Source organism: Poecilia reticulata, chromosome 17 (genome assembly GCF_904066995.2).
Source record: "Poecilia reticulata chromosome 17, P_reticulata-male-v2, whole genome shotgun sequence".
Classification (NCBI taxonomy): domain Eukaryota; kingdom Metazoa; phylum Chordata; class Actinopteri; order Cyprinodontiformes; family Poeciliidae; genus Poecilia; species Poecilia reticulata.
In genome coordinates, this window is record NC_088846.1 from 24,696,983 (window position 1) to 24,720,074 (window position 23,092).

Sequence of the window (23,092 nt, forward strand, 5' to 3'; positions counted from 1 at the left end):
AAACTGTGAAGGAAAAATACTGTAATGGTTAAAAGTTAAGAAAGAAAAAAAAACTGAGTGTGATACGGCTAAATTACACCAACTAAAAAGGATTAGATTCAAAGCTAATAATGATTTGCAAGTGTTTTATTTTCTTTGAAATAAATACTAGTTTGGAACTAAATTAAATATCTCTAAGTGTTGAAAATAATTGATATTGCGGTGTTGAAATACTATGGAGTATTTCTTTGCATTTAACTGAAACATTTAACTTAGAGTTTAATTCTATAAAGAATCTACAAATTGATTGGGATTGTGTTTGTGTTTTATATTGGGATGAATGACAATTATTTTGAGAAGAGAGAAATTTTACTGCTAAATTGAGTAACGGATTAAATTATTGACCATTTAATTTAAAATATAAAAAAAAAACTTACATTGTTAACTTGCGAGGTTAACAATGCGAGGAAATGCGAGGTTAAGAGAAAGTCTGAGACTTTAAGCAACCTTGTAAACGGCTACTAAAAACTGATGATTGTGATTAAAAGCAACATTTTCTAGATTTCAGTCTAGAACATTTTAATCCAGATTTGATTGATAGTCAATACATTCAAAAAGAAAAATCTTGAATTAGAGGATATGATATTTGTTTTGAATTAAAGGTGAAAATTTTTATTTAGAAAGAGTTATGCTTTGATGAATTTGATAACATCTACAGGGAAACTAGTCACCCATGCATCCGTGCTTAAGAATCTTTTGCGGGCCATACATTTACCAGCTAAACTAGCAGTTTGTAAGTGTGCAGCGCACACCACGGAACAGGATGAGGTTTCAAATGGCAATAGATTAGCTGATAAAGTAGCAAGGGAAGCTGCAGCTGGGAAGCATGGGGGAGACAATTTCTCAATACAGACAGAAGATCCTCAAGTAATAGACAAAGCTGTGTTAAAAGACATGCAAGATGATGCTCCAAACGCAGAAAAACAAATGTGGATAACTAAAGGGGCGACACTGAATGATGATAGCATTTTTTCAGTAAATAGAAGCCGGTCCTTCCAAAATCTCTATTTAGAGCGGCAGCGATTTTGACACATGGACATTGTCATGTGTCAACAGGGGGGATGATCTCTATGCTACAACAGCTCTCCCATACAGCTTCTCCTTGCAAAATGTGCTGAATTGTTGAACGATGCACAGTGACACCATCTGCAGCAAGATGCTGCTGCAGGTCTTTGGAGGTGGTCTGTGGGTTGTCCTTGACAGTTCTCACCATTCTTCTTCTCTGCCTCTCTCATATTTTTCTTGGCCTGCCACTTCTGGGCTTAACAAGAACTGTCCCTGTGGTCTTCCATTTCTTTACTATGCTCCTCACAGTGGAAACTGACAGCTGAAATCTCAGATAACTTTTTGTATCCTTCCCCTAAACAACTATGTTGAACAATCTTTGTTTTCAGATCATTTGAGAGCTGTTTTGAGGTGCCCATGATGCCGCTCTTCAGAGGAGATTCAAATAGGAGAACATCTTGCTGTAGGCCACCTTAAATACCTTTTCTCATGATTGGCTACACCTGGCTATGGAGTTCAAAGCTTACTGAGGTTACCAAACCAATTTTGTGTTTTAGTAAGTCAGTGAAAAGTAGTTAAGGGTATTCAAATCAATAAAATGATAAGGGTACCCAAAGTTTTGCACCTGTCAAATTGTGTGTTAATGCGTACTGCACATTTTCTGTTACTCCAATAAACCCCATTTCAATGCTGAAATATTACTGTGTCCATCAGTTATTAGATATATCAAACTGAAGTAGCTGTTGCAAACACCTAAATATTTAGAAATAAAAATGATTATGATTAATAGGGGTGGCCAAACGTTTTCATATGACTGTTTCATGGGAGAGGAAGTGGAGGTGGTTGAGGAAAATTACTAATTTGGTTTTCATCTGAACAGGCCGGACTGTGATAGTAACAGTGAAGCATCTAAAAGAAGGGACAGAGGAGACTGGAGGAAGCTCAGTTCATTCAAGGCCAGAGATCTTGATGATTCATCATTCTGATGTTTTTCATAAGAGTGTCTGTACTAAGTATTTGCAAAGAAAGCAGCAAAGACATCTCAGATAAATACTTTGTTAAAAAGGAAATTGTTTTTTTATTTTAAGCTCAAATAAACCCTTAAAATTCATTTAGTGTTATTAAATAATTTAAAAAAACAATCATGGATGAACTTAAAATTGAAAACACAATGACAGCCAACATTTTTCTAATTAAATTGACATTCAGTCTTATTTGTTCCTCAAGAATAAGAGGAAGCAGCTACAATATAAAGCTGCTTTAGCAATGAGTGCATGAGTGCTAAAAACTTTCAACATCAGCTGAACTACTATTAAAAGGCTCAGCAGCCTGATAAAAAAGGCTGCTGGGCCTTTTAATAGTAGTTCAGCTGATGTTGAGAGGCTGCTGAGCCTTTTTAGGTCTCTGGTTCTGATGCTGCTGAAGAGATGACGCTCTCAACAACAGACTGATAGAAGATCTGCAGCATCTTGCTGCAAACGTTGAATGACCTTAGCTTCCTCCAGTCTCCTCTGTCCCTTCTTATAGACCAGTGGTTCTTAACCTGGGTTCGATGAGTTGGTCTCAGGGGTTCGGCGGAGCCTCTACCGCGGAGGTAAAGACACACTTGTGTAAAGTCGTGATGGCGCCCCGCTTTGCCATCACTTGCTGCAGAGGATCACGTTACATTGCTGAGCCAATCAGAGCTGCGGAGGAGCCTTGATTAAAGGAGCTCCACTCAGCATGGATTTGTACTTGTGATTTTAATTACTTCAGCAAAGCTCACAGTTTTTACCAAATTCTGTAGCCTTCGGTGTACTTCTAAATCTTACGGTGGCCCTGAGGTGCAAAGCACTGCAACTTTAACGAAGCACAATTACAAATACAAAAACACTTCAACATTACGAAAAACACAACACATTAAGGAAAACACAACGACATTAAGAAAACGGAAAAGGTAGGTCCCAGTGGAAGACCTAAGAATTCGCTGATTGGACTACAGCTCGGTTTACTTTTGAACCGGAAGTTATTCTGGCTTTACGTGTTTTTTAAAAACATGAATGTGCTTGGTGATCCACACCTTACCACTACTATTCGCGAATATTTTGAGTCAGGACACACATATGAGGTGATACTAGACATGCTACGGACCAACCACGATGTGTCACTTAGTATGCGGACACTAAAGTCTCATTTGAAAGAAGAAGGGTTACCAGAAGAGGCGACTACTCTCCACTTCCTGAAGTGAGGCGTGCCATTATGACCGAGCTGAGAGGACCAGGGCAATTATTTGGCTATCGGACCATGTGGCAAGTTCTGAAACAAAAACACAACCTGCGAGTTGAACGTGATCTTGGAATGAGACTGCTGAAGCAGCTGAATCCCCAAGGCATCGCTCTGAGGACTCGCAGGAGATTTACAAGACGCACGTATCACTCTATGGGGCCCAATTACACATGGCATGTAGATGGCTACGACAAACTGAAGCCATTCGGCTTGGCCATCTCAGGATGCATTGATGGTTTTTCGAGAAGAATGATGTGGCTTGTTTGTGGGGCAACAAACAACAATCCTTCTGTCATTGCCCAGCATTATATAAACTGTGTCAAGAACCTTGGAGTGATACCAATGAGACTGCGAACAGACCTCGGCACAGAGAACGGGACTGTCGCAGCAATACAGTGTACCCTCCGCCATGCGCATATGGATTATTATGCTGGGTCATCAAGCCACAGTTACGGATCATCCACAGGGAATCAACGCATCGAGTCATGGTGGTCTTTTTTCAGAAGAGGAAGGTGGGTGCATGTCTGTTTTTCAGATGTGAAGTACAGCGAAAGCTGATCACGACCTGAAATCCATGGAAGCATACAGTCTGAGTTGAAACGGATTTGTAAAGTACGTCCAAACTGTGAAAAACAAGGTTCTGTTGACTTTAGTAACATACACGTAAGCTATATGTTAAACAAATGTTGCTAGTTCGGCAGTAAGTTCTATATTACATATCTGTGTTATTAATTTTATTATTACACAGAGGTGGGTAGAGTACTCAAAATGTGTTATGGTATAATAGATGTAACGTACTTTTACTGATAATAAATTAGCGATGAGGTGAAAGCTAGTGCTAAGCTTGTGGTTTGTTTATTGTTGTCATGACAACTCCAGAGGAAGTACTTATGGAGTTGAGTCACATCGCTGTCGTTTTGACAGTTTACATGCCATATTGAATTTGTTTCAAACATTTATTTTTATGTGAGTAAAACCCTAAGAGACTACATCCCATAATGTCCAAGTTGAGGACTGTTTGTCTTTTTTCACTGTTATATAAGCTGCAGACTATTTTTTATTGTGTCAAAGTGTCATTTTGTCAGTGTTGTCCCACAAAAAGATATAAAGAGCTGCAGAAATGTGAGTTTACTCTTGTGATACACTGTATAACCTGTCACTGATAGTGCTCACTTATACTGGGTCATATAGCCGCCCAAAAAAAAAAAAAGACAATTTGAATTACTTGTAGAAAATATATGTTACAATTCTATGACTTATTATATTCTGACTTTGCAGATATGGTTCAAGAGATTGTGGATTTCCTGTTGAGGACAGCGATCTGGATGTTTTCCCAGAAGCAAGTCAGGTGACAGAGTTGTGTGGTGATAAAGACATTGAGGAATACCTACAGCAAGCCATGCAACAACATGGACAACAGCAGTCAGAAGACTGGGAGTCAGCTATGGAACTGTATTTCTTGCTTAAGGACATAGCGAGGCTGTAGACACAAACGAGAATCAAATCGTTTAATATTTTGTCTCCTGTTCATTTTGCTAAAATGAAACCTCATTGTTACTCAGAACAGCGACAAGTGCATTAAACTTTTTTATACACCAAATTGTGCATTCAGTGTGAACTATGAAGATAAAATGTGCACATTACACTCTTAATACAATTCTAACAAAGTTATGAGTAGCCTATTGGTTTTCTTACAGCTGCGAGAAGAAAAAAACAGGAAAAAGGTTTTTCAAAACAAACTAGGTTTTTGTAACACATTTAACATTTATGTCTGTCTAGGTAGCAAAACATTGCTATGTTTTAAATTATGTGAAAACATATCAAATTATGTATTTTAATTAATGTTTTATATTCAACAAGACTGGAAGAAATCTTTGTTTCAGTAGCATCCAAAACCCGGAGCGTTCTGTATCCCAAAGTCCATGTTGGCCCTAAAAGCAGTGTAAGAATCCAAAAGCGGCAGTTTGAGTGTGTTTGCGCAGGTGTTTGCGAGAGGAAAAGGTGAATCACTCAGAAATTCTAGATGTGGGGATGGCACCGTGCCTGCTGGTGGAATCGCTGCGAGACCTGTAGAGAACATGAGGACTTCCTCCAGAGACACAGCAGTTGTTTTCTCTGAAAGATTATAAACAATGTAGTCAATAGATAATCCATTGCACAATGGATTTTATTTTTGATGTCCTCTCAATTAAACAAACAAAAAGCCCAATTTTAGAATAAAACACAATCCGTCCTTACTAACCTTCACAGTCAAGCAAATAATCTGCCCAGAAAACGATTATTTTGCCCTCCTTTTGCCGCCGATTGCTTCCTACTGGGCTGAGAACTGGTTTAAACATCGTCTCCAAGTCTGAAGCAGTCAGGGCCTTGGCAGAGAAACACAGGATTGGGGAAAGGACCCTGGAATGCTTCTGCAGTGCAGCAAAAAATCCTAGACTTCCCAGTCCATCTTTGAATCTGTTAGGACAGAAACATAAGCAATGTACTTTATTCGTGGCATAGATATGATTTATTCTAAGTCCTGCGTAAACGTGAACAACATTGTAGTTCAATATGTACAGGGGAAAAAGAAACTACATATACAAAGTAAAGAATCTTGCACAGTGCTCCAAAATTCAAAAATAAAAGTAACACAATATCAAATTTAAACTAGAAAAAAGTTTTCACAGCAACAAATTGATATTGTGTCATGCAACATTCATGCAACATTTTTATAAATCACATTGAAAAAATATTCATATGCCATGCATATTGTAATGGTAAACAATGATTCAAAATATTTTTTTTTATTTATGAGTACAAAGAAGACAATGGCTATTGTACCCAAAATTCTGAATGGATGATACAAGTGGTGAAACTCAGAATTTAACAAGTATTGCACAATATATTCCAGTAGCTCATACAATTTTTCAGAAGGGCACGCAAAGATCTATTACCAACTAAAGATAAAACACAAAAACAAAGAAAAAAGCTGGTTAAATTTGATATCTGATCAAGTAATTTCATATCTCTAATTTGATCAAAATTTTTTATACCCAATTACTTTTTCATAGTAAATTACAGTGTCATAAAGTCGGTGGCAGGTATGAACAAATGAAAGTATGTCATCGATATTGATTTTTGAGCATCAAGCTTTACAATTGTTTGAAAATATTTATAACCATAAATAGCTCACCGTTTACCGTTGTACTTTGTTTAAGCAAGTCTATTAGTTAAAAGCTGCTTGTTTTTGGACTGAGCCATAACGGACCTTCCCGAACTTTCACTTTTTCCTTTTGCTTTAACCCCTTTCTTCCAAGAGAATACTTTTGTCGCTTCTCATGTTTTTTTTTTTTCTGTATTCAAGGAAGGTGCTGAGGACTGGTGCAGAGCAGGATGGGACAGTCTGTTGTGCTATTAGTAAATTAAAGAAAAAATGTCGCACATCACAGCCATGCAAACAGACAATATGTATAACAAACTGAAGTAAAGTTAGCACATGTCTAAACTGAGTGCGGGTTCGCTTCGAAAAGGCGGCAAGCTTGATCGCAGTGCAAAAGAACCAGAAGGACACAAATTACCCTAGAAAAAGTGCATAAGGTTGTAACGGACCTTACTAATAATATAATACAATGCTGCTGAACTACATCTAGTTTTTTTTCTTACTTTTAATTGCATTTACAATGAACAACTAAGAGACAGTGGACGCGGTCTGGAGTTCCGCTAGCATAAGCAAGTTACTACATCCATATGACAGATAAATACTTCTTTATGCTTAACTTACTTGAACATTGTGGAGTATCTTCCATATACATTTCTTGAAGCCTCTTGCCACAACTGCTGCAAAAGTTTGTTGACGTCTCAATCAGCTTTTTCCCACAGTTTGGGCAATACATGGTGACCGTATTCCCGCTTTGCTTCTCACTCAAACTGAGCACGCCAGAATAACTTCCGGTTCAAAAGTAGAACGAGCTGTAGTCCAATCAGCGAATTCATATGTCTCCCACTGGGACCTACCTTTTCCGTTTCCTTAATGTGTTGTGTTTTCGGTAATGTCGTTGTGTTTTCCTTAATGTGTTGTGTTTTCCTTAAAGTCGTTGTGTTTTCCGTAATGTTGAAGTGTTTTTGTATTTGTAATTGTGCTTCGTTAAAGTTGCAGTGCTTTGCACCTCAGGGCCACCGTAAAATCTGCTCCTTAGTTGCATCTTTTCGGGCTTGCTACTGCCTCTAGTGGCGTGGGGGTGGTAACACAATGGACCTTACCACAGGGGCCGCGTTTCATTGGCTAATGCCCATTTCACGGCACAGCGCAGCTACCACGTGCGTGACCGTCTCACAAACACAAGCTACAGTAGTAAACTCATGCTAATGTACATTGTGGACTAGCAGATCAGCAGAACATTTTTGTGTCAGGACTTGAAAAAGAATGGTTCTCCACCATCAGTGGGGTCTCTGTACAAGCGATGTCAGGTATCCTGATTGTGTTTGTGGAACTAAAATTAACAATTTCCAAAATTTGAAACGGAAAGCCTTGCTTGGATCAAAGCTTGTGCACGACCGCATTTGCAGCTCAACCGTCGTAGGATCAATAAGAACAAAGGCGTGTGTGCTGGTGTAAGTATTATCGCTTTGCTTTCTTTGTGTTTAGTGAATGAAAAAAAGAAAGTCAATAATAAACACATCCATTATGAAAACCTTTTAGCCAAGTACAGCATAATGGCAGTACCAATACAACTTCTACATCCTGAAGCCTGTCTGTTACAGCTTTACGTTAGTTGAACAGATCAATATGCAATGTGTACCGTATCTGACATACATTAAAGATTTTATTTAACCTGAAAAGGCTTTTTACTAAACTGTAATCGTGTTAGCCACGCTAGCACCGAGTACCAAGTATCAGGCCTAGGCACATTCGAACATTTGCCAACAGAAATCAGTGATTTCAAAAGTAACCCTCAAAACCATAAATGCCCGACTTACCCAGCCTTCCAAGAACAATAGGCGTCAGTGATTTTGTCCACAGCTATATTTATGCTGAAGGTGCGAGGATCTGCTGTTTTCCTCATCAACTGGTAGCATTTAGCAGTGATGAGCACAATATGTTGGAGGCATCGCGTGGCTTAAACACCTTGATGTCATCCAAAAAAGATGACATGAACTTGTTGGTTCCCCTGTCCATCGTCGTTTTACAAAACCTCATTTGGAAGTTACAAATGTTTTCACAGCAAGAACTGATGTTCTTGATAAGGGAATCGTAAATGCTCTCAAACAGAAGTTTTCAAATCTGGCCACAGTATGCATGACTAAAAGTGCAACATTTAATGGACTGAAGTATAAATGCGGGATGATCTTGATCCATGGCTCATTGGGAGGATTACCAGAGTTCATTGAAATCATCCAAATGGTGATCCTGGCAAACCAGCTATTCTTTCTGGTCAGAAAACTTGAGGAGTGGTATCTTGAGCATTACAGATCTTACAATCTCAAAACATCGTCAGACAAAGAAGTGAAACTGGTTGAGCTACAAGACCTAACGGATGTGTACCCGCTGGTAGACTACAAAATTCGAGGAATGCGTCTTGTGACAGTGAAAAGATATGTCCATGTTTTATGGTAATATAAGATTGTACAAAAAATGTAATGCATGTTACAAAAGATTTTATTTTTTCTTTATGGCTGAAACTACCTTTTATTTTGTCTTCCCCTCTATAAGCAAATGTCCTAACATTCTACTAATGTATATGACATATATTGTGAAGAATTTAAATAGCACCCTTCATTATTTTACTGTCTTTATGCCCTTTTTTCAGATTGCCATGGCAAGTTCAAAACCTGCAAGACTGAAGGTGATTCTAGGAGAGAGCAACACTGAAAAATTGACTCTTCCAAATGGCATACCAGATTCTCTGGATGATCTTCTCAACAAGGTGAAGGATACCTTTGGTTTAAAGACCAACATCAGACTGCAATATATGGACAAAGACTTTGGTAATGACTTCTTCAACCTCAGCTCAACTTCTGACCTTCAGGACTTGGGAACAGTCAAAGTGATTCAAGAAGAAGCAGTTCAACCTTTTGTTGATGTCATTGAAACAGCTCCATTTTCTTCTGCAGTTCACTCAGATGACAGCAGTTCTTTAGCTTCAAATGACACTATACTGCTCTCCTCCCCTGAATCCTTCTCATTGCGAACCCAACAATGGCCAGCCAACTTTCCCATTCCCATGTTTTCGTATGACACTGAACGTCAGTTACAGAAGGGGAATTCTGAGTATCAGGCAAACAACAAAATATTGACAGTCACCCCATGAATGAAGACTGACATCCTAAATAGATTAGTAGAAGAGATCTACAGATACAGAGCCTATCCAGAGGACGCACAGTTCTGTGTAGTTGCAGAGGCCTTGATTAAAAAATATCCATGTTTAAAAGAGCCTGGTTCATTTAATGGTTGCTACGGTTGGAAACAAAGGCTGAAGTACAAAATGGGAAACTACAGGACTCTACTCAAGTTTCAGGGATGTCCAGAATTGGCTGTTAACTCGCTTAAATCAAAAGCCAGTACTTCTGGGTTTCCCGCTACAAAAATAAAGAAGTCAAGACGAGCTGAAGCCAACTTCTATCCCTCTTTTCCAGTGGGAGAAACACAAGAAAGTATGGAAAAAGAGAGAATTGAACTCTTGACAGCAATCAAAAGGAGGAACAATGACAAGGTCATTGCAGACAAAATGGCTCATACCTTTGCCTACAGGCGTCAGGAGGTGGTGAATGAAGAACCTGGCATAGAGAATTTCAAGGACAGATGGCCTGCCCTGTTCCAACAGAAAGAGGTAGTAATGCAGATTGAGGATTTTTACTTAGATTTTGGAATGATTGGTCAGTATTTACTTTGTCATTTTGTAACATACTAAATAAGTTTTATTTTGTTTTTCAGATTAATGCGGAGTTCCTGAGACTCATGGCTCTTCCCCTTGAACAGACTTTCTTTGCCCAGTTGGACAGGCTCTCAAGTCAGCTGATTGAAGTCATTAAAGCCAAGGGAGGAGCAACACGTGCAAAAATAGCTGGAATCATGAGAACCTATGATGAGGTATGGATATCATCGATATCTGGGGGACATTTACCATTTTTAATTTAAAACAAGGAAGTTAAAGTCTCTAGTTACTTTCAGACTTTTTGTTTTAATTATTAATACTTGATACACTGTGCAAAGCTGATATCACTCAAAGAAAAGCAAGTTTAACGGTCTTATGTATTTTTGGTGGATTTAGTTAGTCAGTCTGTATTGTGGTTCATTCATGAATTTCATAAAATACACGTTTCTGTCCAACTTGCCAGAAACTAGTGCTATTTAGTACATTTTTTGGAGCTTATTTTAAAATTAAAATTTTTTAAATGTTAGACTTATATCAATTTTATGCTGCAAGATATCTCTTTAACAACAAATTATATTCATTAGTCCTAGTAGATTGCTCTAAGAAAAAGCCTTAACCTCAACAATATAGTCTAGTTTCACAAATTGAGACCTGAAGCATAAATATGGCAGAGGTTGAATTTGTGTAATTTTGAAGAGAACTGTTAAAGACCGGTGGACATGTGGGCTTCACATTATGGTATTTGTTAGTCTTTTGCTGTTGTGAACAACCTGAATATATTACTGTTACATCAGAAATCTTGTCAGAGATATGGAATATTGATAGCAATAAATTTTCTCCAGGTGGAGGACATTGGGATTCGAAGGGAATGTGTTCTGAAAGGGCTCATCACCTTTCTTGGAGAGAATCCAGAAGACCTTATTAAGGAATACTGTGTAAGTTTCTTTTAAAGGTTTGAAGCCGCATCTTAACCCATTGAGAAAAATGTAAAAATTCAATGTCAGTTGCTTGTACCTTTTTAAATTATTTCTGGCCTGGCTTTTCTATATGTAAACATCTGTTTTAATACAGCAGGCAGATTTGGTGTCAGAATTGTAAATTTAACATGGCTATGTCCTGCTTAAATCCAGCAGTGGTGTGCTTTGCTTTTCAGCAGAGACCATTATCTAACTTCACTATAAACTTCATTTCCTGTTCACTAACATAATAAAAACAAGTTAATAAGACTGTTTTAGTCATGCTATTTTCATACCAGCTCCAAAATATCTGATAAGCAACAGAAATAAGCATTTTGTGTTGATTTTCAACCTAAGATGACCATTGGCTTGGATTACTATTCTGCTTCGATGTATAATCTACAAATTTGTTTAAGCTAAAGCCTGCAATATGACAAAACACATGTAAAGTTACATGCTTGCATTATCTTTTAAAAAAACATTAAATATCACCCTTTGACTAATTCAAATTGTAATGCAACTGAACTTTGAAAATTTATCAAGAATATTTCAGATGCCATAAACGATTCTCTTCAATTCACAAGCTGTACACGTATACGCTTATACTTAATGCTTGTGTTTATAAGGCATTTATTTTTAAATTGACAGATTAGTTACAGTCTTCAAGTTTAACATATTGTTTATCTCACTACAGGGCAGCAGTGGAGATGATGCCCAGATGGAACTCAAACAACTCACCCTGGCAGTGTTTGTGATTCGGGAGGAGGGAGAGGGATTGAAAGAATCCCCAGAAGACATTGGCATTGTCATTGAGGGAGTGGAGGTGTTGCATGACCTGACTTCAGTTGCCTCAGCATGTGCCCTGCTTCTGGGTTTGATATATGCCCTTAACCTGGCTTATCCAAAGCCTCTGCGCTTCACATTTGAAGTGTTTCAAAAAATCTTCATGCAACTTGACCAACACAAGATGTCTCCTAAGTTCAGTATTTGTTTGGAAGACTTCAGACCTCACAGTGAAGACAATTGCATCCTGTGCAAAAGGACATATTATTTTCTGTCTTTGTGTTTGAACATGAGGGGTCCGTGTTTTGGAAGCTTAACCTCAAGGGACTGAACTTTTTGAATGTCTTTTGGGACATTGTGTATATTAAAGCCACAGCATTAGTAGGCTGCTGTAGTATTGTTCACAGACACTTTCACAGCGTTTTTTTTTTTTCAATTTAGGTTAAGCAGTGCTTAATGTTTACTATTCTGTTCTGATGTCAGTTAACTTAAGTATCGGACATGGTTTAAATGCTGCAGCCATGACCCCACGCCCTTGTTTGAAAGGATGTAGATGTCATTGCTCGTTTTCTGTTTGTTCTTGAAGATGTTAAAAACAGTCACAAATGTTGTTTCATTTTATGTAAAAAACAGTTTAGGGATTGAGAATGTTGATTTCCTTTATTTTAGGAGGACTTGTGGTATGGATTCTACAAGCTCACACAGGGATGTCCAAGGTTTGTCCTGGAGAGCCATCAATGTGCAACTTTCAGATGGACTATTTCAATACCACCTTGCTGAATTCACACACCAGCAGACGCTCAGCTGAGCAGAGACATAGTAATGAGCAGTTCATTTTATTTGGAGATTGGATTTATCTGAAAGTTGGAGGATGGTAGCTCTCCAGAACTGGACTTAGGATACCCCATGTTGAGTTTACTAAAAAGCTAACCCAATTAAGCAGAAAAGATCTGTGTAGTATGTTCAGTGTATACGTTGTGAAAAATCTGTAAGTTTGTGATTTAACAATAAAATTAAACATTTTCTAATTGTGCAATGTAAATTTGTTATTATAATCAAGTTGAGTTTTTGAGTAGTGTAAAGGAATTTTACTCCTATAAAAGCTAAAACATACTTCAAAAGTGATTTATATTTAAGCAATATTATAAGTACAAAATATGTACTAAACGACTTTGGGGTAGTTTCATTTTTTAAGTTAGAACAACTTACATTTTTGAGTTGACTTTCTATAAATTTAAGTCAGAGGGATTAAAAATTTGTATATGAAATAAAGTAAATAAATTAAGTTAGACTGACCTACATTTATCAAGTTAAACAAACTAAAAAAATTATGTTGATTAAACCTAATTGAATTACTTGTTACCTACAGAAGTAATTCAATTAAGTTGGATCAACTTTTTTCTTTTTAGAGTGTACACAGGTTGGATAGGATCTGTGATTCAAAAGTCCGCAAACTCCTGTCCTCTTTGTTTGGCGGCTCTCACTTGCATCTTCTTTTTTTTTCTTCTTGTCCGTCCCTCTTTTAGGTCCGTGTGGAAGCGCATGGCTCCCCCCCCCCCCCCCCCATCATTCTTTTTTTCTTTTCTGATTTGACTTCACACTGTGGCAAATTTTAAATACCATGGGTTGTTGGACAGTCAGCTCAACTTTGCTGAAAACACTGACTATATTTTGAAGAACTGATCTCAGAGACTCTACCTTTTAAGAAGACTTGGTGATCATGGGGAGACCCAACTAGACTCTAGTTGGGTCACCCCTATGTATTGAATTTGGAAAAAAAATGTTTTTTTAATCACGAAAGAAGGGTTCAGTGAATGCGCATGTGAATCTGATGGGTTCAGTACCTCAAAAAAGGTTAAGACCACTGGTCCAGATGCTTCACTGTACATCTCCAGTCCAGTCTGTTGCCCAGATGAACACCAAGGTATTTATTTTCCCTTAACCACATCCACTTCTTCTCCCATGACAGATCTAACCCCGTCTCCTGAAATCCACAATCCTCTCCTTTGTTTAAATTATAGATGAGATGATAGTTCCCACACCATGACACAAAGCTACAAGAGATCTTTCTTGCCAACAGCATCACCATCTTTAATAACTCTTTGAAGAAATTGAAAAAATTAGTTACAACATTTACTGTAATTCCCTATGGGTTTAAGAAAGTATTTTTGAAGATGAATAATTGTCAGAGCCTCGGGGTTAGAAGAGGAAGGGGAATTCAAGGGGCTGGTCGGGGAGATGGGGGGGGGGGGTCCGAACACAGAAAAAAACGTTACAGTACAGAAATGCATCCAACACCAGTGAAGTCTGAAGAAATCTGACTGTAAAACTGTTTAAATCTCATTTTAAATGCAAAAACAGGCAAAATATTATTGATAAGATAGAAAAAAAAACAGCTTTTTTAGACATGCAATACAGACTTCAAAACATCTTTCTACACATTCTGTTCAAAGTTAAAGTTATATTACAAATTTGATCTTAAAGTCAGACGGATGTTCAAGGCAAAATATGGCAAAAATAATGAGCAAGATTATTATTAAAAGGCTGAAGATGTGAGCCACAATAAATCCTTACAGAAAACTGGATCTGAGTCACTGATGCACAAGATTTACAGCAGCTTTAGTTCAGACTGAGAACCAATGACTGATCAATGCTTAAATATGCATTTCTGATTAAAGCTATAAGCAGTTAAACGGTTCACTGAAGAAATTGTATTTTTTACAGCGTTCTGTGTTATTTTGGGCTTGGAAACGAGTTTAAATCGTCACATTTAAAGTAGGTTTTATCGTTTGAATCAGCAGAATGAGGACCTGGTGACTCAGATTGATGATCTGAATCTTTCGTCAAGGCAGAAAACATTGGAGCTGCATCCCGGGTCAGCGGCCGGATCCGTTTTACAGAACCGCGTTATGTACAGGAGCCACAGGCTAACAGAGAATCACTGAGGATGAGGACGATCGGCTTCACTTCTTGAATCTTCCCAGGTGTTCTCTGGCGATAATGAGCCTCTGGATTTGAGCCGTGCCTTCATAGATCTACAGATAAAATAGATCAGAGTTGTTTTTGAATACATTAATCAGGTTTATATGTATAGCACATTTCAACAACAAGGCAGTTCAAAATGCTTTATATCATCAAAAAGCAAAAACACACAGTAAAACCAGTAAATATTACATTTTGCTGAGTGTCATCGTTACACATCAGATTGATTAAAGTTTCATTTATAATGTTTCAAAAGCACCCAGCTGGGTTTTTAGTCTAGATTTAGAGGCACTCAATGTTTCAGCTGTTTAGCAGTTTTCAGGAAGTTTGATCCAGTTTTGTGGTGCGTAGAAGCCGAATGCTGCTTCTCCATGTTTGATTCTGGTTCTGGAGACGTAGAGCAGGACCAGAACCAGAAGACCTGAGAGGTCTGGAAGGTTGCTATGACAACAGCAGATCTTTAAGCCGTTCAGTGATTTATAAACTAGCAACAGTATCTTAAAGTCTACTCTCTGAGCTACAGGGAGCCAGTGAAGGACTTTAGAACTGGGGTGATGAGATCTGTAACTGGTTTTAGTCAGGACACCAGCAGCAGCGTTCTGGATCATCTTAGCAGACCTGTTAGGACACTGTTGCAGTAATTCATGTGACTAAAGATAAACGTATGGAGGAGTTTCTCTAGAACTTCCTGGGACATTAGTCCTTTAATCCTGGAAATGTTCTTCAGGTGACAGAATGCCGACTTTGAAACTACCTTTATGTGTTTCTGAAAGTTCAGGTCTGAGTCTATCACACTGATCTCTAGTTTCCAGTTGTAATAACTGAAGCTGTGCGTTGACTCTAGATCATTCCTCTTTATGTCCAAACATAATAACTTCAGTTTTTATCTAAATGAAGCGATCTTTCTCACCTGGTAGATCTTGGCGTCCCTCATCAGCTTCTCTACCGGGTATTCGCTGTTGAAGCCGTTTCCTCCAAAGATCTGGACGGCGTCGGCGGCCACCTGGTTGGCGATGTCTCCGGCGAAGGCCTTGGCGATGGAGGCGTAGTAGGTGTTCCTGCGGCCCTGGTCCACTTCCCAGGCGGATCGCTGGTACCCCATCCGGGCCAGCTCCACCTTCATGGCCATTTCAGCCAGGAGGAATGACACGGCCTGGTGCTGCAGAGCAAGAACACAGACACCGTAATCATCCTGGTAGAAAGGCCTCAGCAGAAATACAACAGTTACACCCGAGTTTATTAGCCAATTGCTTTAGTTAATGTATGGCTATGGATAGAGGATTAGGGCTAAAACTCTGACTTTTTCCTCAGTTTCAGAATATTTCACATTGTTTATGCATCATCAGGCAAATCTATTCTTAAAACTTAAATCAAATAAACAAATTTGGGACAATATTTCAATGTAGATAAAACCCAGCTTTACAAATCCTATAACAAGGAGGAAAGAGTTATGTGATTATTTTTTAATGCAAACAACATAACTGATATAAATCAAGATAACTGATTTGAATCAAAGAATATTTGGTTATTTATTTGGATTTTGATATGGATTCACACAGAATCAGAAAAAAAAATCTGGAAAAAAAAATCTGAGAAAAAAGAAACAGATGAATTCTGGGGGAAATAAAATTCCACATTCTGAAAATAAAGTCAGAATTCATAGGGAAAATCCATCAAAATTCTGTTAAAAGAAAAATATATTTAAAAAGAAACCAAAACCATGGGAAAACAAGAATTCTGAAATAAAAAGCCTAAATTCTGAGATTAAAATCTGAATTCTGAGGGGAAAATTCAGAATGTTAAAATTTTACATTCTGATCTTCCATAACTAATCTCCTTCCCAAGTTCTATTTCTGTAGCTTTATGTGGTTTGAGGCGCCACCTACTGGTGGAAGAGGAGACTAAAAGTGTGGCAAATAGCATGGTAGTTAATGGTACAAAAACGACGTTGTACGAATCATCCAGTCAAAAGCGTGTATATTGGGTAAATCATACCAAAATAGGAAGAATTGTAGTTTTAGCTGTTCACCTATTAACACAGAGAAAAAAAAAAATTACACTGCTTGATCCGCTAAAGACAAGGTTTTAAGAAGGCATTCGGAAAGGGTTGATTTTTTTTGCTTAATTTCCATTATGAAAACACGACGGTGTAGCTTGTTGTGTGTTTTGTGAGCCTCAGACTGCATCGGTCCTGCTAGTTATAGTTAGACGTTTGGTTATGCTGGTGTTTCTATATGAAAAACATAATAATTACAACTGATGTTGATCTAAATGTACACAATGTTTCATTGCAATGCAGCACATTAATCAGAACCCATCTTTCTGTTCTGTGAGCAATGATTAAGTTGCATGAATGTTTGTGTTTTCAGATGGAAACACAGAAAGCCGGCATTCGAAAGTGTGTTCCTCGTTTTATTTTCACTTCTCACTTAGTGATTTTAACTTTTCCTCTGAAACCTTTCCATCCACAACATGATTTAAATGCTCGAGCTTTGAACAAACTAACCTCAGCAATAACTTTGCCGAAGGTTTTCCTCTCCAGGGCGTAGTTGGTGGCTTCGTCCAGGGCCCTCTGGGCCAGGCCTGTTGCTCCGGCTGCCACCTGGCATAAAGTCGCATTAGTTAACAGAAAACTAAACAGAAATACATTTAAATGTGGAACATATGAGACAGAACATGGGAAACATTTGATCACTTAAATTATTACGAACTGAGGACATTTACTCGTTTGGTTTGATGGCACCGTTTTGACAAAAACCAACAAATAAAAAACCAAACGCTTTTTGTGACACAAAGGAAAGTTAATGTGAATTTCATATAAAGTGAGAACGTACCGTTTATTCAAATATTGAAACTAGAGGGACTTGATTTATTTAAAAATGCTATATGTTTAAAACTAGAAAATATTATTGACAATTAGTTTAGAAAATGTATTTTTCTCAGTCTCAAGAGATAAAATAAATACATTTAAAAGGTAAAAACTGAACTAGTTTAAAACAAATGTGCATTTTGATGGATGGAGTAAAATTATGGAGCAATTTAGATGATGAAAAACTGCTTTACTATAAATCAAAACCATTTACAAGACAAATTATTAAGTCTTATAGACTTCTGAGTAAATTATGACAACGATGGATTGTTTGCAACTTACATTGCTGATTTAATGGTTACAACTCAGAAAATGTATTTTATGATAAAAGAGGCAGGTTATTACAATATATTTTCTTCTTCCTGCTCTCTTTTCACTTGTTTATGGTAAATATGTTGTAAGAAAATGTTTATGAATTTGAATAATTTGGTTGTAACTGGAGCTCTTACGGGGGGTCTGGTGTTGTCGAAGGCACCCATGGCGATCTTGAACCCGGCTCCCTCTGCGATCAGAACGTTCTCCTTTGGTATCCTGACGTCCTCGAACGTGATGCCTCTGGTGTCCGAGCATTTCTGGCCCATATTCATCTCCTGGAAGGACAAAATGGGCCAGAAAACGCCACAAGCATGAACCATCCTGGCTGGGCAGAAGATATTGACTGTTCATCGTTAACAAAGTCGCTAAATTAATTTAGTTTGATTTACAGAGACGCTCACAGCTTTAGTAAGAGGCCCTGCTTACCAGGGTTTCTGCAGGTTTCACCAACTCAGGTTTAAGACTTTGTAAGACCATTATGAATTAAATTTAAGACTTGTATCATGAGAGAAATGTACAAATGTATTTTATATAGTAGTAGTGCCAAGATTTATGCACACAATGAATTTAGCATCTTATGGATTAGCAATAGAAGAGAGCCGGTGGTGAGATTTAAAGGCCTTAATTATACGAATTAAAAAGATTTTAAGGCCTTAATTTTAGATACATTTAAGACTTCAAAGATGTCTAAACACTGCTTACCTTCCTTCCGATCTGAATCCCTGGAGAATCCGCTTCCACGATGAAGCCAGTGAAAGCTTTGCTGGTTGGACATTTGGGATCAGGATTGGTGCGAGCGAGGAGGAAGTACCTGAGGACAGAAGAGACAAGTAACATGATGTCTACCAATACTGCATCCGCATAACCCCCATTGAGCAAAGGGAGAGAGCAGCTGGGCGTAGATACACACCAGTTAGCTTTCCCTCCGTTGGTAATCCACATCTTCTGGCCGTTAACGACGTACTCGTCTCCCATCTTCACGGCTCGGGTCTTTAGTCCGGCCACATCAGAACCGGCTCCGGGTTCAGTAACGCAGTACGCCTAAGGAAACGAGACGCATCACAACTCTGAACGACAAACAGAAAGAAAACCTCTTTCTTGTTGTGCGTAAACTACGAATCCTTAGTGTTGAGTCACCCTTTAAATTATATCCCCTTCTCTTTGAAAAACCAGACTCTGTATTTGCTCTGGTAACGGTTTATTTGATGCCTTAAACATAATTTGAACAGTTTTGAATTCTACCAGATCTTCAATGCTTAAAAATAAACAGCGTGGAGCCAAAACGGTGGATAAAACAGGAAAGTCTGCCAGTATTTCAGATATTACAAAAAAATAATCAATAATTATCCATAAGCCACATCGTCCAGTCCTAATTTCTATATTAAAAACATTTTTTAATGGTCTAATTTGAAATATCGTGTTTTTAAAAAATCATCATAATTAATGTTAATTACAATGACTGACAAGTAATTAATCTAATGTGTAATTAATTAAACATCTGAGTGTAGTTAATCTAAATCATTTGTTTCATTTATTGAAAAAGTTTCTGAAATAAATGGACTTTTCGGTAATATTCCAAACTATTCAACGTTTATACTAAAATCAGTTTGTCTGGTGCTGAACTTACACACATCAGCGGTTCCTCCGCCATCCTTCCCAGGTATTTCTTCTTCTGCTCCTCATTTCCAGCAAGAATTACAGGCATTTGCTGCAAAGTAAACAATAAGTTAATTAATACGGAGCTTCTCCTTATGATTGATGATGTGGAAAAACTATCAGGAAGGAAGTCAAGAGCCATAAAATCTGTTTTGAAACAATAAATTTACGTTTATGATACAATATCTTAATAAAATTGATTAAATAAATCATTTCTGCTGCGTCACCATCTGCTCTCCTGTCCTGATGACGTCGTTTTGGATCCGTTACGTTACTGACTCTAAACATGCGTTACGTTACTTACTCCCAGAGAGTTTGCCTCGATGGCCGTCTGCATCCCAGTGCAGGCGTAGGCCAGCTCCTCTGTGATCAGGCAGGCGTCAAAGATCGACAGGCCCATCCCACCTTAAAGGAAAAAACTCAACATTTAAGAGAAGCGGCTGGAGGAAACGTCACATTTAGATTTGGGTCAATAATCAGAATATACATTATTGATCCCCAAGGGGAAAGTGATTATTTGCCAACAATCTACTCCCATCCAAACAGTTAAACATTACCAAATATAAACCATTAGTAATATAACATTTATAGCATTAAAATGTAAATTTAAAACATCTTATACAGATAATTAAATGCACATTTATTTAATTATCTGCTTCTGTTATTAGAATCTCCTGACAATAAAAAAGGTTGTATATTATTGAAACGTATTAAATTAGTAATGGCTTACCGTACTGCTGTGGGATGTGACCGTTGATCAGGCCGAGCTCCCAAGCCTTCTTGATGATGGGGAACGGATACTGGGAGACAAAGTTGAGGTCATTAAACACATTAAACTTAAACATTAGGCTCCCTAAAATCCACATTTCATTTCATTTAAATCTATTTTCTATTTCCAAATAATAAAACTATTTTTTCTAACACTAAACCAATAGAATAATGCACAGTTACACCACTGGTATTTAAATTTGGCTTTATATCTTTAGGAAATTTGTACAACTGAAGGGTAAAAAGATTAAAGCTTTTCTGTAAAACTGCACTTTAAAAGAAAGTATTCAGCAGTATGTTTGAGCCTCTTGTTTTCTGAACATACTTCTCCACTTCTGTCATAAGCAGCTGCTACAGGAATCATTTCTTCTCGAGCGAATCGCCTCGCCAGCTGCTGGAACTCCTTCTGCTGATCCGTCAGTTCTGTTCAGAAAACAACAAAAACAGTTAAGAATTTACTCATTCACTACAAATAGATGCACTTTGATTGTTTTCTAAACAATAAAAGTGTAACTCAAACTCATTTGTAAAGGAGAATAATGACGACAAATATTTATGAGTGAATCTTTCAGGAGGAAATTAGGTTTCGTTCTAAAATCTGATTCCTGGGAAAAACCATGAAAGAACAAGGCTGCAGATTGTTTTTAAGAAAATTTGTTTTATTTATTATAAAGAAATAATCAGAACAGTTTTCTTTTCAGTATTTATGTGCATCGGTGTGCGTGAAACAAGCAGAAACCACTAGACTGGAGTAACCATGGAGATGCACCGATCTTATATTAATATATATATTGGTTTGATATTGGAAAAAAATTCTAGATTGGGTAATTGGTGACGACGTTCCCAATCCATGAGAGCAGATCTATTCAGTATAATTCTATGATTTATTTATTTCACATTATATTTAAAATTCCTAATTGCACTTTCTGAACCATTTGAATATTTGTTGTAATTTAATTTTACAGGTTTGACCAACATAGTCAACCTGTTTTTGTCAGTTTCTTTATTATTGACTTTACATTGGCTGTTATACTCCTAATTGCACTTACTGGAAATTTTAAAGTTGTTTATGTTTGTCCAAACTTGTGAAGCTATTAGTGTATTTAAATGTGCTGTGCTGCTGCAGAATTATCAATTAAATGTATAATCATTGATGATTAAGTTTAAAAAAAGAAAAGTCGATTCAGCACCGTTTTTCTGTATTCACATATTGCTTATTGTCTTGTTTTCCTCTCACTCACCGAATGAGAAGCCAGGAGCTCCTGCATGGCGGCTGGAAGCTGCAGTGGCTGCAGCAGCACCAGAGCTCTGCAGACGAACCCCAGAGCGAAGACTGGCTCTGAATACCTGCATGGAGGTCAAAGGTCACCATTACACTTCTACTGGCAAAAGCAACACTGACTGCTGCATCTAAGCACATCGTAAACAAACTGAAACACTAAAGAATGAGCAGTAAAATCAAAGTCTTCAGTGGTTGAAGCTTATTATTCCCATTTGTGTTTCTGTGTCTTATGAATAAACTGTCGTATTAACTAGGGCTGTGGTGATACAATAATCTCACGATACAATACATGATATTCTGCTCACTATACAATATATATTGCGATATTCAGCAAATGATACAATATATCTTTGCGATTTTTTTGAAAGATTTTAGAGGGACAGTGATACGTATATTATATTCACAGAACCTGTCATCGTCTTATTGTGTCTACTTACTGTATGGCAGAATAGTTAGGTAAACATTGTGTTTACAGATTTGAATAAAATATAAGAGAAAATAATTGATTGTCCAGCAGAGGAAAAATTCATGTGTACCAGCAGTAAGGTAGATGAAAATGGAAGAACGTAGTTACACCAAGTCAAAGAATATAAACACACTGAAAGGCAAGGGCAAGTTTACAAGAAAAATAGTACTGTAGTTTTTAAAAACAACATACTCAAAGGGGGTTATGAACAACAAAAAACGTCCAAATACATTTAACAGAAACTAAAAGGTATTTCAGTCAGTTTACTTAGACCAGGTTCCAGTTTAACTCAGTCACTCTTTCCTAATATTTCTCCTGCTCCTTGAAATGGACCTTGAGACTGCAGGTATTTACACAGGCCCGTGTTCAGGTCTGTTGTTAAAAATCCAGGAGATGCTGAAAATAATTCAAACTGTGCTTAAAAGCATACTTGCAAAAACTCGTTGGAAAACTATTTATCAGTGTTTTAGCCGTTATAGCAACTTGCTAACTAACATTAGCATGTGACGTAACGGTTCGACTAGCCTCGTTTCCTGATACAATTCATTGCAAATGCAATGATTTAAAGCTTACATTCACAAATTAACTGGTGAATACACAGAAATATTTATGTGAATAGCAATTAGAGAAAACAAACGCACCTTGTTGAGCAGCATTGTTGATCCTTCAGCATAAACTGACCCGACTGGACGTTAGCTACCGCTGCTGCAGTAAGTTAGCGTCCTCTCGACCAATCACAGCGATGGAAATTGGTCACGTGTACAACCTGGCATCTCCACTGTGACTTTTGTCCCAGTTTCTCCAGCTTACCTAATGCAGTTCACCTCTACTGTTTATGGCAGTTTATTGAAC

General features: G+C 37.6%; 2 protein-coding genes across 2 annotated transcripts; one reads left to right on the plus strand and one right to left on the minus strand.

The window, feature by feature from the left end:
* The first annotated feature begins 9,063 nt into the window (after nt 1-9,063).
* Nucleotides 9,064-12,844, plus strand: LOC145547935 (uncharacterized). Its single transcript, XM_081598126.1, has 4 exons — nt 9,064-10,118; nt 10,223-10,378; nt 11,006-11,098; nt 11,814-12,844. Exons 1-4 carry the CDS (start codon nt 9,600-9,602, stop codon nt 12,231-12,233), a joined length of 1,188 nt encoding a protein of 395 aa, XP_081454252.1. The 5' UTR covers nt 9,064-9,599; the 3' UTR covers nt 12,234-12,844.
* Nucleotides 12,845-13,966: 1,122 nt separating this feature from the next.
* On the minus strand, nt 13,967-23,033 carry acadm (acyl-CoA dehydrogenase medium chain). Its single transcript, XM_008434644.2, has 12 exons — nt 22,882-23,033; nt 21,734-21,839; nt 20,818-20,915; nt 20,455-20,524; nt 20,029-20,129; nt 19,696-19,776; nt 18,979-19,109; nt 18,771-18,879; nt 18,203-18,343; nt 17,391-17,486; nt 15,795-16,043; nt 13,967-14,937 (listed from the first exon to the last, which is right to left on the minus strand). The coding sequence occupies exons 1-12, from the start codon at nt 22,894-22,896 to the stop codon at nt 14,866-14,868; spliced, it is 1,269 nt and encodes a 422-aa protein (XP_008432866.1). The 5' UTR covers nt 22,897-23,033; the 3' UTR covers nt 13,967-14,865.
* Between the last annotated feature and the right edge of the window lie 59 nt (nt 23,034-23,092).